Here is a 20,000-nt window from a genome sequence, read left to right on the forward strand (position 1 = left end):
GTCGTCGTGGTTGTTGTTGGCTTCTGTCGGCTGGAACTGCTGCTGCAGTGGTGATCTCGTCCTTATGTGCGACGTCGTCTGGCACAAGGCTGATCTCTCCGTTGACGTCGGCAGGCGGGTTTACACCAAAGACAAATACACATTATATTTCCCAAGTCACGTAATTCTCTGCTTTCAGAGTCGTGGTTGGAAGAAAAGAGAGATACGCGCACACTTGCTCGCTGGCTTAGCAGAGGTCGGCCTTAATCCAACTCTGATTCAGACCCCTTAAATCCTCGCCAGCCGGTAGTGGGGGAGGATATGGGGAGCTTCTCCTGTCGACTGGCCCGAACCCAACCCTGACCTCTTAGCTGACGCTGGCGAGCGGATTTATACTTCTAACATTTGCACATAATTCCCAAGTTACGTAATTCTCTGCTTTCAGAGTTGTGCTTGGAAGGAGAAAGATAAAACAACATCCGTCCGCCTGCCCCCCTTGCACTACCATCGGATCCACTCTCCTGACTACGCTTCGGATATCGCGCGCTCAACGCTCAAGCCCAACCTGGGGTTAATCAGGACCGCTCATGCCTAACCTGGGGCTAATCAGGACCGCGCTACCTAGCTGGGGTTAACCAGCATCGCCACACGCGGGAAGTGAGCTTTACTCACTTCCCGTAAGATACATACACACACCTCTCACGAACATAGCCGCCACGCCCCACGCACAAACATCTACACATACTTTTTATTTGACTAGAATTTACTTCCTTTCTAGCCTTCTCTTAACATCTTCTCATTTCAGTTTACCACCCACTAAAGATTTGTCCGTTTTTCAACCTTTCTCTACTACTACGCCTCCTACCATTGTCTCAACTTTTGGTGATCTTAAACCCAAGCGTCGGCGCCGCTGTCCAAGTTCCCTGCCCATTTCTCCCGAACCACGACCATAAATCGCCCCTAATCGCTCACGAAAAAGTGCATTTTGGCAGTAGCCCTCTTTTATACACTACTATCTTTTCATTTTCTTACAGACATTCTTCTTCCTCAAACCGATCCCGCGCGACCGGGTGGTCTTACCTAGCTAGTCCACTAGTCCACTCGTACACTTGTGCACCACGAGTAGCTCATCTGCCTGCGGCATTGATACTGGCCCGGTTCGCATGTGAGTCAATCCTAGTTCTGTTAATAAATGACTAACCAGTCCAATTTCTTGTCTTTGTAGCCTTGCCCGATACACTGTGATCCCCTGGTTCATTTAAGTGGAGGAATTATCACATTTGGCCAGCGATTAGTGGGCTCCTCATCCTTGACCTACAACGAAGTCGTCATTTGTTGGTTGTCTGGAGACCCCGCTGCTGTACTATCATTCGATGATAGTAATTTATAGAGTGACTGTAAGAGTTCACGTGCATGATATACAAATGCCAACCAAGAATGATTCATGGGTTCCATGATGCATATAAAGGCACTGTGAACATCTTTTCTGAATTTAGGTAACCGAAAGTTGTACAGATAACAGTTCCAAGCCGAGCTAGAAAGGTAGCTCCACCACACTATATGATAAAGGGCAGGGCTCATATCGTATATGTTAAAAGCACTGACCACTACAAGAGGAACACATGAGAGGAGGTAGGCTCCGACGAAGACGGTGAGTACAACTCGAAGCTTCTGGATGAGAACCTTTTTCCCTTCGTTTTTGACGTGAATCTTGTGTTTCAAAAGCTTCAAGTGACTTGTCGAAAACTTCCAGAAAGTCAGTACAGAGACGATAACGACTAAGAGGGAGGTTAAAGTGAAGAATGCGACTACGATGTAAAAAGTGACAAAGGAAGCTGACCGGATGTTGCTAGAAGGAAGAGACGTGGTTATTTTGGACAGTGGGTCAAAGTAACCAACAAATTCGTGTCCTTCTTCCTTCTGTAGCAGCAGTATCGAGAACAGGATGCCTCCAAACCATGTTGCCAGAATAATGTATGTCAGTCGGGACTGCCTGAAGACCATACCATGGTGCCTCTGGTATGCTACTTTGAGAAACCTCTCCAGCGACATCAGCGAAATGAAGGTGAGGGAAACGAAAGAAGACACGCTGAACGCCAATCCGCAAAAGGCTGCATAGCCTGTCCTTAGGAATCGAACCTGACTGAACCCAAAAGGAAACCTCTCTAAATTCTTCTGAAAGTCCTGGTAAATACCCAGTCGGTCCAACTGGTGTAGTGTCAACTCACCCGTCATGAGGCCTAAGTGGTTACGGAGGGCTTGAACTTCTACAAAGACCCCAACCAGTAGATCAGCAAAGGCCAAATTGATTCGAAGACGGCAGGGCGGGTCGTTCATCTTCTCTTGGTAAAACAATGTATATATAATGACAGTATTACCCACAATAGTGATCATGGTCAGTATCACGCCAACGACTAAATAGATTATTTCTCTAGCCTTGCAGATGTTGGAAAGGTAATACCAATCATCGATTTTACTGTCCTTGCTATTGGAAAGAATGATGAAGTCGTAGAAGCATCCTGGCCAGAACTTATTGATAGTAACACGACCTGATCGAAAAGCTTCAGTGACCTTCGTCCAAACCTGAGGGGGAATAGACTTGAAGCAGGAGCTTCTGTACAGGGAGTTGGGTAAGGGACCAAGGAATGAAAACTGGTCTTCTGATTCATTTGGTAACAGGAAATTTCTGCTACAGAGATCTTGAAGGCAAATTGTATTGTTCTGAACCACAGATGTAGTTGCAGAAGCGAGTGTGATGTCGTTCTTGAGAGGGGGACAGGGCCCTGTAGGAATCAACTTGAACATTCCGTCTAAAAACACGTTTTGTGATTTTGGATAAAACTCCCCGGCCCTTATGTAAAAAGAATCATTCGTAAATAATCCCAAAGTTTTTTCTCCGCTCACTTTAAAACGGTTTTTGCAAAATTGCATTTCTCCCATATCCACGAGAGTGTTTATGTATATAATTCTATAGAGCCGTAAAACTGCACCCGAGTGTACAAACGTGATACACTGAAATGCAAACTCGAAATACTTATTTCGTTCAGTATATATTCCTATTTGGCTTTGGACCAGATCTTCAATCTTAGTACTAGTGCTTGCTTCTGGGCACATGTAAGAGTTAATAGATAATATGATCATACAAAAATCTGCTGGTCTTAGTCTCCACCTGGGTTGAAGGGCTGCAAGTGTTCTACTGAGGTTTGAAGGGTGACCAATAATTTCAAAGTAGAATTTGTCATCTGATAACACATAGGAAGCCAGGTGGACATCAGAGTTGCAAAAGTCTATAATGGCCTTTGAAATGGTCGTGGCATTCTCAGTAGAGCTGAGTATAAGGTGGGATAGTATTTCTAATTTGTCGATGGAGGGAGAATAACATTTTGGCAAGTACAAAACAGCTGCATGGCCCTGGTACTCACGACAGATGATATGCATGGGGCCCTGAAGACAGGAAAATTGACTAGACTTCCCGACTTGCTCGATGCAAGAGAGTTCCTCATTTTGGATCAGATAGATGTCTATAATGTTACTTCTATTCGAAACCGCCAAAGTTCTGAAGTTTCTTTGATCTAAACGTGCGCAGCTCTCAAGATGGTGAACAATAAAGTATAGACACCGTTCAGTAACTTTAAAGGAATCGGATAGGCTTTCTCCCACAGGCGTTGCGTTTCGGTACATTATGAACAGAGTCATATTCCTATCGTTGAAGACCGAAACTAAATCTGAAGAATTCCCAATACGGGTACCACCGTGATGGCATTGCTGACAGTGTTCGCTTTTGTTGTCATAGGGAACCATCAAGTAATTACTTTTCTCCACAACCTTTCGCCCGGCCACAGAACTTTGAGGTATACACCTCATACAAGATGCCAAGTGTTCGAGGTCACTTTTACTGAAAACTAACTCTGAAACTAACATTTTACCACCCCAATCGATCGGTTTGAATTTCAAGTCAAATATGTCGTAAAGAAAATCAAAAGAACCCATAGCACGAATATTCCTGCGTATAACTTTTACATAGGGGTTCCGGGGATAATAAGACTCCTCTGCATCCTCAGAGTGGTCAAAACACTTATCTATATCTTCATCAGCACCCTCATAAGTAATATAGGTTTTTTCCACAAGTATATCCACATGTGAATTACATATCAGCCTCTGTACACACTCCTGAGAAAAACCTTTGTAAAGTGTGAGGTAATACGATATGACTGATGCCTTAAGTACATTTTGAACTACAGAACATTGCGCAGGAGGAAATACAACAAAAATTTTACGAGGTGGAACATACGCTCCACCAAACAATTCAACATTTGATGGGATCAGTGTTCCCCGTGACAAAGAAGCAGAGTCGTCGCTACCGCTGGAGTCAACGAGTGCCTCGTTGCAACGTGAAAGGTCTTTCACGCCTTCCGGTAGCGTCGAATGAAACACGATGTAAGCATGTCTTCTTTCAAAATCCATTGAGTCATATTGAAAGGAGATCAGTATTTCAGAACTGCATGCAAGATTAATGCAGCTACCAGGAATTCTTTGTTGAACTCCTTTTCCATACAGGGGGAGCAACGAGGGAAAGAAAAAACTAAAATATCCATAGATGTCTTGAATTTTTCTCGCCACGCACTCAAAAAACGCATTTTGAACATCACTCACACCCTGAACAAAATTGCTGATAAACATATCAGTGAACTGAAGGGTGTCAATCTGACATTTTGGGTCCGAAATGGCAAACACGTTTGTACTATTGTTAACCATTATTTGTGCAGGAAGATGGACTAGAGCATAAGAACAGTTCTTGGAATCAATAGCTATCCGAGTGTCACGGTTCAAAGTCAGGAGAGATGAGTAGCATCCCGTTTTCTCTTGGTTATATCCATCTATAAAGTACATATTGATTTTGTCTTCCTTCTCCGAAATTTTCCAAAGATTTCCGTAGCAAAGATGCCTGTAGCAGGAAACAGGGAACAAGACACTAGGATCTAAAGTAAAGCCGTACATGTTAAGAGTAACGATATCATCTTGTGACTGGTGCTTGCACGTTGGAGCAATCTGAACAACACTAAGCTTAGGAGTGACAGGGAAAACACGCATCACGTCATTCGTTTTAGGATTCGAAGGCAAGGCGTCGAAGCAGGAGGCCGTCTGGTTGTTTAAAACCAGCGACCCATAATAGAATCGATTCGCAATGAATGTACCTAAAGTATCGGGTGTACAGAGCAAAGGTAGGCAGGGCTCGGGAAGGGTTACATTGTGGATCGCAATGGACACAAACATGGGAGTAAGCAAGACTGGAGTAAACGCGTAACAGTCCTGATCAGGGAGGAAAAATGTCGTTGTATCTGGTGGTATCGGTATCAAAGGGAAAGTAAACCCTTTAATTCCGTATGTTCTGTTCTTCTTAGGATAAGACGATAGTTCAAACCTGCATTTAGCCATTACCGAGACGTCCTGGCCATAGGCCATTATATAAAAATCGTCTCCTTGGTGGTAACCTAACTGAAACTTTTGATCACAGAACAATGAAAGACAGCTTGGAGGTGGAATATTATCAAATAGTACAGCATATTTCACGTACGTTCGACTTTCTCGATTGACATAACAATGAGGGTTACTGAGAAGCACCAAGTCATGCTGTTTCTTGCCCGTGCAGATGTTGACATAGACAACAGAGGATAATTGAGTTTGTGAGTCTTGAAAATGATGAAAACAGCTTTCCACGTCGTCCACTGGAGGAGGACCTTGGACAACGGGAAACCAGAACAGATAGTTAGGGTCCCCCATTAATTGTTCCAGAATAGTAGTAGGAGAACACAATAGGTTCTGGAGACAAAGAGGGGGAGATGTCCCGAGAGCTTGGAGGGTTGTCAAGGCTGATATTTTGTTTAAATTTGGTGTGTGGTGGCAGTTTTGGTTCTGGAAAATAATCAGTCTATAATAGTTACCTATTTGGTAAAGTGTGTTTCCTTCGTGATTGACCGTTCTTTGGAGTTTGGATTGGTCCTGCAGATGAGTTCGACACTGGTCAAGCAGATGCACAGCTCGTCCGTACATGGCCATGAAAGCCCAAACCGAATCAGCAGAAACGTTACTTACGACTCGAAAACTGACGTTGACAGCCGGATGGCACAGTGCCTCCACACAAGATGGAGGGAGAGAAAAGTTCGAGAGATGAGTAGCCTCGTCAAGCCCATCATCAGAGAGGTGAAAACTGACATGGGCAGGTAAATCTATGGGAAGTTTTGCTGATTTCTTTGACTGTTCTCTTAAACAAGTGACGATCCTGTTTTCTTGCGGTGGCGGAGAGCTTGAAGCGTGCCGTTTCTCGACGTGATCCAAGTGGAAAATTCCTGACAAATGCGTCTGTTCTAAGGTGTTCATCAAAGTAGGGATCGCTTCTGACTCCCATGCCCCTTCCTGCTTTGAGTTGATGTAACTCGAGATCCGCCGGATGTGATCCGACACCTGGAGAAAATCCCCGTCTTTTGGTGAGCCGTCGCCATTTGGAGTGTCTACCGCCTTCTTTGATTTGCTACCTTTGGAAGTGAAATACAATTAAAAGTAGAGTGTCAAGATTCTACAAGGATATTTTTTTCTCGAACGTTTGACATGGACAATTTGTAAACGTCACCTACCTATGAAGAATGAAGGTAAGGACTTTATGGCTAGTGACTCGTGTTTATCCGTGGTGAGAGAAAGTCGGGCATCTTGAGGCTCTATTGACTGCACTAGAAAAGGAGCCAGAAGGAAAATTCCAAGAAAACGGAGTCCAAAGCACGACGACGTGTCCGCCATTGCTTTGCTGCGTACAATCGTTGTATATAAGAAAATAATCAACACTGTTTAAGGAAATTGCAAACACCGATCTATTCATATCTATAAACAGACAATGGGAAATATACTATAAATATGTCATTAATAAAGTACGAATTTGAGGTGTTTTGTTTCCGTTGTGGGTGTGTATACATGAATGTGTGTGTGTCGCAAGATGATTGAATGATATATTCAATCCCTTGGATGTCAAGCGTGCCGACGCACTCACGCACGCATTTTAGTTACAGGACACCAGATCACGACCTCTCCAGAAAACTCCAGAGGGACCTCATATTGTGTCGGACCTCACCGCGGTCCTTCGGCCAAGCGCGAAAGGACACCAGCAGTTCGCCATTGCCAACTGCAAGTTGTTATACGACAGATATAATTTTCTATGTGCTTCTATCGTGTATATATATATATATATATATATATATATATTTTTTTTTCAACCACAAATCACTTTTATGTGTGTGTGTTGCAAGATGATTGAATGATGTATTCAATCCCTTGGATGTCAAGCGTGCCGACACACTCACGCACGCATTTTAGTTACAGGACATCAGATCACGAACTCTCCAGAAAACTCGAGCGGGACCTCATATTGTGTCGTACCTATGTGCTTCTATCGTGTATATATATATATATATACATGGAATGGTTCCGCGTGATCAATTAATATTATTTTTTTCAACCACAAATCACTTTTAATCCCATGCCATCGCAGTCGAGACTGAGAATCGCTCGATGGAGGCATCCGTTGGAAATTGAAACGTTGACGAGCCGAGGATTCGAACCCCGTAGTCCACATTTCAATTTCCAACGGATGCCACCATCGAGCGAGTCTCAGACTCCACTACGATGGCATGAAATTAAAAGTGATTTGTGGTTGAAAAAAAAAAAAAAGATATTAATTGATCACGCGGAACCATTCCATGTATATATATATATACATACATATATATATATATATATATATATATATATATATACATACATATATATATATACATATCCATAAACACACACACGCGCACACACACACACACACACACACACACACACACACACACACACACACACACACACACACACACACACACACACACACACACACACATATATATATATAGCATTTTGGCACTGATTAATCTTCTTACTGATATTTTCAATTTCTCTCACAGTAGGTCTCATATTTAATTTGACGTTTTGACTTGAGGGAGTCATCTTCAGAATAGTTTTAAGAAATAAGTCACAATTTTCAAAGCTACATGATTCACAATTGACAATAATGTACAGACAACATGGGTTTAAATATAGGCCGCTTGGGAACGCTGGATAAGTTGTGACCCGCTACGAAGTCGGGCACTTCGTCCTTTAGCCAAAATGCGTGCGTGAATGCAAATGCATGCTGGACATCTAAGGGGTTGAATATTTCAATCGTCATGCAACATGTGTGTATGTGTGTGTGTGTGTGTGTGTGTGTGTGTGTGTGTGTGTGTGTGTCTGTCTGTGTGCGGATGTCTTATCTTTCAAATACCTTTAATCAATCTCTGCTATTCATCTTGATTGTGTCTTATTATATCTTATTCCACTATTTTTCTTATACCCTGTAGCTATTCTTTCAACCCATACTACCTAAATTCTGAAAGAATCCTCTCTTTTTGCACATTCTTCTGTTCTCTCTTCAAGAGTGGGTAGTCCTGTTTCATTTAGTCTCTCGTTATATGTTTTGTCACCTAGACTAGGAATCATGCTAGTAAATGCACACACAGTTCCCACGAACAAAACATGAACGTGCACAAATTTATAGACATCCTTTTCCTTTGACTGAAATTATCTTCATTCCCAGTTTTCTCTTATACTACGTCATCTCGTTTCAGTTTACTTTTCAACAGAAAAAAAAAAAAAAAATCCGTGTGTCCGACCATTTCCCCTCTTTTGGTTGGTATGGATGCAAGCCTCAGTGTCCATGTCTCGTGCCACGTGACTTCTGAGTCACGATACAAGCCCTAATAAAATCCCTTAAAACTGCTCAGTGGCAACAGCTTACTTTTCATAGACTACTGTATAAAGGAGATGCAGCGGGCATAGTACTTACTTGTTTTAAAATCAAGTCAGATTTCAGTGAGAGGTCACAGGACGGTAACAGGCTATCACCAGGTAAAATATAATATGAAACCAATACTGAGACGTAGATGCGCACACACTGATGACTTTAAACGCACTGAGGACCTGGACTCTGGAGCTCACGCAGGCCTAAAGAGTTGCCAGTCGTTTCCTTCAAAATCGCTGCGTCTACATTAGTAGTATGTGTACATACATACATACATACATACATACATACATACATACATACATACATATATACATATATATATATATATACACACACAGACACACACACACACACACACACACACACACACACACACACACACACACACACACACACACACACACACACACACACACACACACACACACACACACACACTTATATATATATATATATATATATATATATATATATATATACATACATATATATATATATACATACATATATATGTATATACATATATATATATATATACACATACATACATGTGTGTGTGTGTGTGTGTGTGTGTGTGTGTGTGTGTGTGTGTGTGTGTGTGTGTGTGTGTGTGTGTGTGTATGTTAAACTACTTTGCGTTAGTAAATCTCTCTCAAAATAACGCCAGTCGATCATAAAATAACCCAATGATTAGTCAGCACGCCAGCGCTATATTTATACGCTGGTTTGAAGACAGACGAGAACATCGCTAGGTTAGCACCACTGCCTGCAGAGTTGCTGACATTGGTCAGTGTCCAGCTACGACAACTAATATCTTATGCTACGTGTAGGGCAGATCCTGTAGGGTCGAGTGAATTATTTGTTCCAAAATTTAACTTTTCAACTTTAACTTTTAATACAAGACTACCTTGCATCACGTCCATCCTTGGAATAGCTTACTAGGTGGAAATGTGACCGGCTTTCAAGAAAGTTATATCGTTTGCGCAGCGTTGTGAATTCCATCCCAACTGCCTCCTAGGCCCGGCCCCCTTGCCGGACAAAGATTTCCACGTGGAAGATTCGGAATGCGAGTCTCTTTGACTCACCAAGGTCTTGGGTCACGTGTTGGACTCGTGGTCGACAGTTATCACCCTCCTGTATGAGAGCTCGGAGCTCATATGTGGCCCGGTCTATGGGTGATGCTGTGTCCTTACACACACACACACTCAACCCGGTGTGTGTGTATGTGTGTGTGTGTGTATCTAATTGTAATACACTGGAAAATAGGTACACTCGTGAACCCTGTCTCTCTTTCTCCATGGATTGGGCAACATAAGCTTCTAAGTAATTTCAGAGGTTAGTGCATCTGTATTTATTGCCATCCTCTAGATTTTTTTCATGACTCCATGAATCTTCCAGTTTTATATATTTTCTTTAACGTCTTGGAGACCTTGAAATTCATTCGCCATTGTGGACAGTCGGTTGTAGTAATTTTTGCACATGTAGTAATTATTCCCTATATGGTAATTATTTTATGTAGCCATTACGTAAGTGTTGTATGTAGTAATTACGTGCGTAAATTGACCTACACAGTCACGAGCACTGTGATGTTATAACCTTATGTAACCACTACCGTCTACTACATACGCACTACGTTCATGCGTTGGTGCCATATGTGTATTCCATAAGTAGTTCATGTACTTCCATTACGTCACCTCTACGCATTTTTATATGCAGATTTCCCATTCATATACGAGTGTTTCTTTTATCATATATATTATATATATATATATATATATATATGTATATGTATATATATATATATATATATATATATATATATATATATATATATATACTTATGTATAGTGTTATAACCAGAAATGATATTTGGGAACAAAAGTGTGCCAGTCTCAATGCCCAGGCCTATGTCTTCTGGAGCAGTCGGTGTTAACCTCTTGTAGTGGATGGTGATGACAAATTTGGTGAAATAAATATTTTGAATATCTTACAAGACTACTTAATTTTTGCTTATTCACGTAGAGTCCCCGCCCCCTTGCCCCCCATCGCCACCACACGGCTGTAAACGCCTTGCACGACAATGCTATTTTGTAAAGGATATACATTGCTATGAACACCTGGACTTAGCCCATCGGTGAATATAGACTACATGGGACTTAGTCACAATTCCTAAACTAAATACGTCACTCTCCCAATAAGACCAGCACAGGTATTTCTCAAGTACTTACACCTACGATAAAAACATACATACATATACCAAGGCTTTTTCCCCCTTCCAAGGGAGGTAGCCAAAAAGGGAAAGGCATAAAAACACTCCCACCCATTTCATCCCTAAATACACTCCACACCCCTCCCACCCTTCCTCTCATCTGAGCACCTCCTGGATGACGGGTCATCCCTGCACCCTGCCCACCGCCCTGGGTCAGAAGCAGTGTCGCAAGACACAGTACATCCACAGCGAGGCCGCTTCATTTAATCGGCGACCCCCCCTCTCCGTCCCCCTTTGCATATAAGGCGAGGACGGGGAGAAATCCCTTCGGGCTGCGTCAAAATTTACTCACACATACTACCCCACCCCCCCTTTCCCCGCCCATTCCTCCTCATGCAGTCACAACATCATCCATATACAACCATTCTCCACTCACCTCTGTCTTCCGTCCTCTCCCTTCCTTCCTCAACAGACATTCCCCTCTTCCCCAAAGCCCCCTTCACCCCATCCATCCACCTCATCCTAGGACGTCCCCTCATGTTCACTCCCTCCACATCTGCCTTCCATACCTCTTTTACTAGTCTTTCTTCACTCATTCTTTCCATGTGTCCAAACCATCCTAATATTCTTTCATCAACCCTATCTCCCAAATCCTTTTTCACCCCTGTTCTCCTCCTCACCTCCTCATTTCTCACTCTATCTAGCCTAGTGACCCCCACCATACTTCTCAGACACCTCATCTCAAACACATTCAAACTCCTTCTCTCTTCTTCTCTTATGTTCCACGTTTCTGCCCCATACAGTGCTGTTGGCACAATCACTCCTTCATACAGTCTCCTCTTCGCATCCATTCCCAAATGTCTATTCCTCATTACACTCTTTAAACCACCAAGGCATTTACTCGCTTCTCTCAATCTACATTCTACCTCCACCTTCACTCCACCTTTTCCTGCTACACTTGCACCCAAGTATCTAAAACTATCCACTTCCTCCAGTCGCTCTCCCTTAATGTTCACTTCCAGTCTACTGCCACTTTCACCCCTTGTACATCTCATCACCTTACTTTTACCCACATTTATCTTTAGCTTTCTTCTATCACATACTCTCCCAAACTCTGCCACCAGCTTCCTCAATCCCTCCTCTGACCCTGCCACAAGCGCAGTGTCGTCCGCAAACAACAGCTGGCTCACCTCCCACTTTTCTCCATTTTTTTTAACCATCTCCAATCCCTGACTCACTACCCTAGCATTCACCTCTCGCACCACCCCATCCATGTATAAGTTGAACAGCCAGGGCGACATAACGCATCCTTGACGAAGTCCCACCTTTACCTCAAACCACTCACTCTCTCCATTTCTAATCCTAACACATGCTCTACTACTCTCATAAAAACTCTTGACAGCTCCCAAAAGCTTTCCTCCTATCCCATAAATCTGCATAACCTCCCACAGTGCCTTTCTGTCTACCCTATCATAAGCCTTTTCCAGATCCATGAAAGCCCAAAAAACATCCTTCCCCTTTCCTATAGCTTTCTCACATATCTGTCTTACCACAAAGATCTGATCTACACAACCTCTACCCGTCCTAAATCCACACTGTTCCTCACCAATTACTCCCTCTGTTCCTCTCCTAATCCTCTCAATTAAGATCCTCCCATAAGCCTTCCCTACTACACTCAACAGGCTAATCCCTCTGAAATTACTACATTCACACTTGTCCCCTTTTCCCTTGTAGGGCGCCCCATATAGACCCTAAAGTATCGACTGCATGCTACTTTGCCACAATAACAAGCAACCAATACCCCAGACGGGGTACGATAAAAAGACATGGGATAATCAGGACCCGACACTCAACAACAAACAATAAGACGAAGTAGCTGAAGAGTTGTATAATGATATACACAAAGGCGTGGCCAGAAATTTCTATAGGGGGGGGGGGGCAAAGGTTGGATCATAGTGGTATCCTATTGGCGAGCAAGGCTAGCCCAAACAGCTAGGAGGTTGGGGGGTATTCTAATAAGAAAATTTTCAGAATTTTACTACTTACTGAGTCAATCTGAAGCAATGTTTTAAAAGTTAAGACATTTTAGACTAAAGAAATTCATCATTATTTATGCATTTGTGTTTACAATTACTTTATCAGTTAAAGACGATTTACAACTTAAGAATGTTAAGTTGTGATTATATATAAAAGAAAATTGTGAATCGAGGCCTTAGGGTATTTGATTGATAGAGATCTTTCCTACGACCTAAACGGACTAAAAATTTTCAAGGCGATTCATGGCTTTGAATCAGCACGTGCGATCTGTCAAAAAAATGATCTCAATCAGTTGCATTTCTTTTGTTGAACACTGATTTAAACAGCGATTAAAATCATGTTAAATACCAGTATTTGCCAAACATTTTTGGAATATATGGATGTAGATCCACAAAGTGTTGATTTGCTGGTAAATTCGGCAGCGTGGCGTGTGTGATAATCTGGTGCTTTGAGAATTTGGGCTCAGATTTGGACCTTGGTTTTCGATAAAAAAAAAAAAAATCAGCACATGTAGGTAGGTACCATACCTGTCTACAATGCATCAATGATAACATAATCCAGTCAGCTAAACACAGCAGAGTGTGAAGCTGTGGAGAGAAGAGTATGAAATGATGTTTAGCATAACAGCCTAAACCCAAACGAATTTGAAACAAATTGGCTCACAATAGACTGTGGTAGGATTACTGAAGTCCCTTCCTAAGGCAGCAGCAGCATTCACAAGCTGATTATAGTAGGCTTAAAAAAGAAGCACCAGATGAAAATGCACATAAACCAAAGGCTGCTAGAAATTCTAACCGCTACACTAGTTTAAACTCTAGGAACATGACATACCAAGATAGTATACTTATCAATGCGCACGATGATCTGGCGACCTTTGCGGCAGTGCTGCTAGTGATGGGCTAAATAGTTACAACCACTATATTGTTTCACTAAATAATAAGATTTATATTGTTTTTACGAGCATTTTGGCTATCAGAAGTTGAAACGCGATTTTTTTTATCTATATATTGAACCATTTTTGATCAAATATCATGCTCTGATAAAGTGCGCCCGACTACCCTACAGGCGTCGGCTCCTAACGCCAACAGGTGCATTGATTATTTCATTGTTTCAATCGAATTCAACTCATTACTCAAATAATGTTTTATTCACCCTTCGTGTAATTTTGCAAACCTTGGCACAACAAAATTGCAATCTGTCATTTGTACGCTTCGCAGCAGTGTTCTTTTTCTTGTGAGAAATATCCACAATTATCGGCAATTTTGGCGGGATACGACTTTATTTAACTTTTCAAAAAGCCAGTCCGTACCCTCCATGATGGGCAAAGGGGTTGGACGAATTTACTTCTTTCATTCAATTCTGCTAATATGGAGGTGCCATTCCATCAGCCCCTGATTGATGACGGAACTCAGAATTGAGAACTTCAAAGCCCACCTCGAGCTGAGAGGAAATGAAAAATACTGTACTCCGTTTCTTACATGATATGGATTTTCTATTTGGTCAATGTTTAATTTAATCAACCCAGTCTGTGTGTATACAAATATCGCTTTGTGTTTTATCGTATATATGTTAACATATGTGTATATAAGGATATATATATATATATATATATATATATATATATATATATATATATATATATATATATATATATATATAAGAAGGAAGAGAGGAGATCTTTTTGAAACATATAAATTCTTGAAAGAATGAATAACATTGACAAATGCCTTCTTTGAGTACAATGTAAGTAGTGCAAGATCTAACACTTGCAAGTTAAGAAATCATGGGTCCTGGAGAACTCTAGTTCGAGAAAATTCATTCAGTGCAAGTGTTGTGAATTTATGGAATGCTGTTCTCCGGGATGTAGTTCTCTCCCCAACCGTCAGTGAATTCAGGACAAGACTCGATGAGTGCCCCTGTAAGAAATCATGGGCACTGGAGAACTCTAGTTCGAGAAAATTCATTCAGTGCAAGTGTTGTGAATTTATGGAATGCTGTTCTCCGGGACGTAGTTCTCTCCCCAACCATCAATGAATTCTGGACAAGACTCGATGAGTACCCCTGGGCAGCTGAGCCGTGAGCATACACTATATATATTTAAGATAATAGAAGTGTCATTACCCAAAATATTGTGTACATGTACTACAGAGACATGGTCATTAGTGATGTAGAAAGCTAAATTGTAGGCTACTTAATCATGTGAACTGGTGACATTTATTTGAACACTGACTATCAAGATATGTTAGGGAGATGGAGCCACATCAGATAGTCTCTTAATCCTCCATTAAACTGATATAGGTAAGCCTGATTAACTAGGTCAAGGAAGTCAGTACACACACACACACAGACACACACACACACACACACACACACACACACACACACACACACACACACACACACACACACACACACACACACACACACACACACACACACACACACACACACACACACACACACACACAATAGAGTAATAGACAGTTGGAACAAGTTAGATGAGAAAGTAGTGTGTGCAAAAACAATACGTGAATTTAAAATGTTTAGATAAAATGAGATATGAAGACGGGACATCACGAGCATAGCTCCCCTTCCCATAAAATACAACTAGGTAAATACACACACACACATATGTAGTAGGACCTTGCTTATAGGGGTGGGGGTGGGGGGCGGCATGCGCGATTGGAAATAATGACGCAACAGTACATACATTTAGGGGCTATCACACCGGGCTCTTTTCCCTCCCACATCCTACCTCTAACATCCAATTCAATAACTTTAATATGATTCCACTTACAGAAATGTAAGACCTCTCTAAGAACATTTCAACAGTATGTCTCATGTTCGTATATTTTCACAACCTCACAGTTCATAATTTAGCTCTGTTATATATGACGGAAAGATGATTTGATATTTGGAGTTTAGAAATATGTGTGTACATATATATATATATATATATATATATATATATATATATATATGTATATATAGAGAGAGATATATAATATATATATATTTATATATATATATATATATATATATATACATATATATATATATATATAAACTGAAGTCATTTTTATTCAAAGAAACTCTCAACGGTGGGAGCTGGGGAAGCCCGTGGAAACCCCGTGTGATAACCTTAAAAGGCTACTTCGTCGACTTGCTGCAGTGGCGTCACCGGACACAGAAGACAGGGATGAATGGAGAATGGTTGTATATGGATGATGTTGTGATGCATGAGGTGGAATGGGTGGGGGATGGGGGGTAAGGTAGTATGTGTGAGAAAAATTTGACGCCGCCCGAAGGGATTTCTCCCCATCTTCTCCTTTTCTACATGAAGGGACAGAGAGGGGGGGGATTGCCGATTTAATAAAGCGGCCTTGCTGTGGATGTGCTGTGTCTTGTGACACTGCTTCTGACCCAGGGCAGTGGTCAGGATACAGGGATGACCCGTCATCCAGGAGGTGGCAAGATAAGAGGGAGGGTGGAGGGTGGAGGGGAGCGGAGTGTATTAGGGATGGAATGGGTGCGAATGGTTTTTTCATGCCTTTGTTTTTTGGCTACCTCGTTTGTAAGGGGAAAATAGCCTTTGGTATTTGTATGTATGTATGTATTATTATTATCATTATTATTATTATCATTACATATGAAGATCTTTGGACTCCAGGAGCACCTGTATGAATCAATCATTTCCACTGGTGTATAGTTCCACTGTTTTGGTCGACTACTGTAACAACCAGTGACAGTGATTATTCATTTTCACCAACATGTGTCTGAATCATAAAAAAAGAAAGTCATATCAGTATTGGCATGCTTGCCAACTCGTATGAGAGCGCTCGTACAGGTTGCATATTTTATGCAATTCTGATTTTAGGGGCTCTAGTGACATCCCTACTGACCAAGTCAGCATTCTTTTATGGTTGAAGACTAATCTACTCTAAACCTCTAAACAAAAACTACTATTTGTTGTTAACTTTACTGTCCCTCCGCCCTGCTACTCTTCTCTATAACTTCTATACTTCCACCTCTTCGGTGTGAAATTGTCTCCATGGATAGAGGCACTGCTCACTGGTGATGAAATAAGCTGACAAATGATTCAATCTTTCACCAGCCCTGGTGACTGTTTTTGCCATTAAAAGGTATATTGTTACCCAGTCTTATATTTGCCTGGCTCACTGCCTTACCTATCCAATATACAGGTAATTATCATAAGTGTAACCAATGAAGTTGGTAAAAGTGTAGTTTCTAAAGGATGAAAATGTTTGCCAGGGCAGGCGAAAGGTTTCTGAAGTACGTCTTTTAGTCTCAAATGCTTCTCAGCACCCGTACTAAAGGATGTGACGTCATAACATTCAGCGACGCACATCCTTGAAATGTCCCTGAGGCTGGCCTTTGGTCGGCCTATTCTCTTAAGTAAACCCAAGCTCTTTGACCTTATCATTACGACTGGAATCTAGTCAAAGACAAACAACATTACCTTATGACAAAAGTGACCTATATTCTACAACTTTACTGCTGGTCGCAGGGGCTGGACTTGCTGGTCTGGTGCAGATAGGCGGGATCTCCTTGGGCAGCCGACGACGTCACTAAACCTTAATTCAACCACTGCGAGATCAACATCTTACTACGAGTATATAGTTCCAGGATTCAAACCACACCTCCATGGTGTCTAATCAATCAGTTTGGTCTTCGAATAAGCTACCTGGAGAGGCGACGTCATAGAGTACAATTCGAGCATTTAGGTTTCAGTTGAATAAACATCTAACACAATATTTTTTAGCCATTATCGTCCTCGCCACCCCAACTAAAAGTAATCCAGCACCCTCTGGTATCAGGATCAGGTAGATCAGCATCCCTTTAAACGTGACTACAACTACTTTAAGGGTAAAATAAACTAAATCATGCATTAATTATTTGTTTATTTTTTACCCAGAACAAACAAAAAAACGATGGCACCAGCAGTTTTGGGGACAAACGAAATCAAAGATAATATTCTCAAATACAAGAAAGTAAGCGGTGTGATTCTCCTCACTACATTTGTACCACCACGATCCTAAAGCGCTAAGAAAATATCTATGCAAGATTTAGAAATTAGGCCAGAGCAGATAATGAAATTAGAAATACTGTTTTTTATTTGTACGTTCGTATGTGTTCCGGAACAGTCATTGTCAAAGTCCGGGACCTCAGCACATACGACACCACCTTGGATCAAGCTCAGCAACTGGCGCAGGACAGACCCACGTGGACACAGTTAGTACAGCTGGCTGGGTCTACGCGCCCAAATGGACAAGGGGATTAATAATAATAATAAGCCTGATGTGGAGCATTTTCCTGACAGTACAATTCCTAAAATATCATATAACAGAATCCTTTTTTAGCTTTCTCGCCATACACTGGTCCCATACTGGCCATACAAGAGAAAACAAATACCTCAAATCTATAAATGTCCTAATTAAAAGAAGAATGATCATGCAGATTAAAAGTAGGAGAGACGAAATACAAAATGTACAGCTAAACAAGCTTATCAACAAAAGGCAGAGATTAGAGAATAGAAAGAGACACATGGATTACAAAGGATTACAAAGGCGGAGCATGCCGACAGGAGACCTTTTGGTCCATATCTAGGTCGGATGCGAAAAAAACTATAATAATGTATGCAACAAATAAAATACATAGATAAATGCATAGGTATAGTTGAATAACAAACAAACAGGTAAACAGTAAATAATGATAAATTGACACATAACTAATAACAAATGAAAATCAAACAGACAAATGATAACAAAACAAAAACAAATAGTATAAAATAAATTATAATCATTACAGCATCTTGCTTAGGTGTTTATCTAAATGAGTCTTAAAGCTTCGAACCAAACTACATTGCACTGCCTGTGTAGGAAGTTTATTCCATTCATCAGCTACACGGTTGGCAAAGTTGTTTCTACCTACTTCCAAATTGAATCTATTTCCGGATAGTTTGAGAACATTGTTTCTTGTCTGATTCTCATTCAATGTGAAAATTTGGTCACTTTTGATGTTGTCAATTCCCTTTAGAATCTTAAAGACCTGTATCAAGTCACCTGTGAGTCTACGCTTTTTTTAGGGAAAACAGATTGATATGTTTTAGTCGATTTTCGTATGATTTATTTTTGATATTCGGAATCGGTTTTGTGGCTCGCTGTTGTACTTTTTCCAGTCTGTCAATGTCTTTAATGAGATTCGGTGACCATACAGAAACAGCATATTCCAAATGTGGACGAACTAACGATTTACATAGCTTGTTAATGAGTGATGAACTTTTGAAATCAAAAGATCGCGCAATCAGTCCTAGAATCTTATTTGCTTTCTCAGAGGCTGAAATACACTTCTTGGATGATTTGAGGTCGTTATTGATAATTACGCCGAGATCTTTTTCACTATCCACTTTTGTTGACGAATTTCCAAATAACTTGTAATCGTACTTACTGTTGTTTTTACCTATGTGCATTACCTTGCATTTACTCGTGTTGAATTCCATTAACCACTTTTCAGACCATTGCTGTAATTCATCTAAATCCTTTTGAATATCTAATTGGTTTAAGTCATCATTTGCCATTCCGCACGGTTTTGTATCATCAGCAAATTTGGAAACAGTAGATGAAATAGAGGAAACTATTAGGACAGGTAAAAGTATTTAAAGGACCGAGCGCAGGCATGTTTTAGGAAGATAGCAAATGATATGTTTGAAAGATGGAAATGGAGATATCATTAAATGCAGAGACAGAATGGAAGAATTTTACCAAGAGCTTTACACCATCGAAGACCGCAGTTGAGTCAGTAAATTCAAGTGTAGACGCTAGAAGTGTACCAGAGATTACAAAGGAAGAAGTACAATTTGCTCTAAAAATATGAAACTAGGAAAAG

General features: G+C 41.0%; 1 protein-coding gene across 4 annotated transcripts in view; it reads right to left on the reverse strand.

The window, feature by feature from the left end:
• Positions 1–9,031, reverse strand: part of LOC143040358 (putative glutamate receptor) — a 94,423-nt gene extending 85,392 nt beyond the window's left edge. For 2 of the 4 annotated variants that reach the window (XM_076211344.1, XM_076211342.1), the window contains exons 1-3: positions 8,891–9,028; positions 6,608–6,778; positions 6,073–6,508 (exon numbers count right to left, since the gene is read on the reverse strand). In XM_076211344.1, coding sequence (XP_076067459.1) covers positions 6,073–6,194 — 122 coding nt within the window. In that variant the 5' untranslated portion in view covers positions 6,195–6,508; positions 6,608–6,778; positions 8,891–9,028. Of the gene's footprint in view, positions 1–6,072; positions 6,509–6,607; positions 6,779–8,890 lie in introns of all 4 variants that reach the window. The other 2 variants (XM_076211345.1, XM_076211346.1) reach the window with 2 other exon arrangements.
• Positions 9,032–20,000: the final 10,969 nt, after the last annotated feature.

The sequence above is a fragment of the Oratosquilla oratoria genome, chromosome 28 (genome assembly GCF_046742065.1).
Source record: "Oratosquilla oratoria isolate Oo_2021 chromosome 28, ASM4674206v1, whole genome shotgun sequence".
Taxonomy (NCBI): domain Eukaryota; kingdom Metazoa; phylum Arthropoda; class Malacostraca; order Stomatopoda; family Squillidae; genus Oratosquilla; species Oratosquilla oratoria.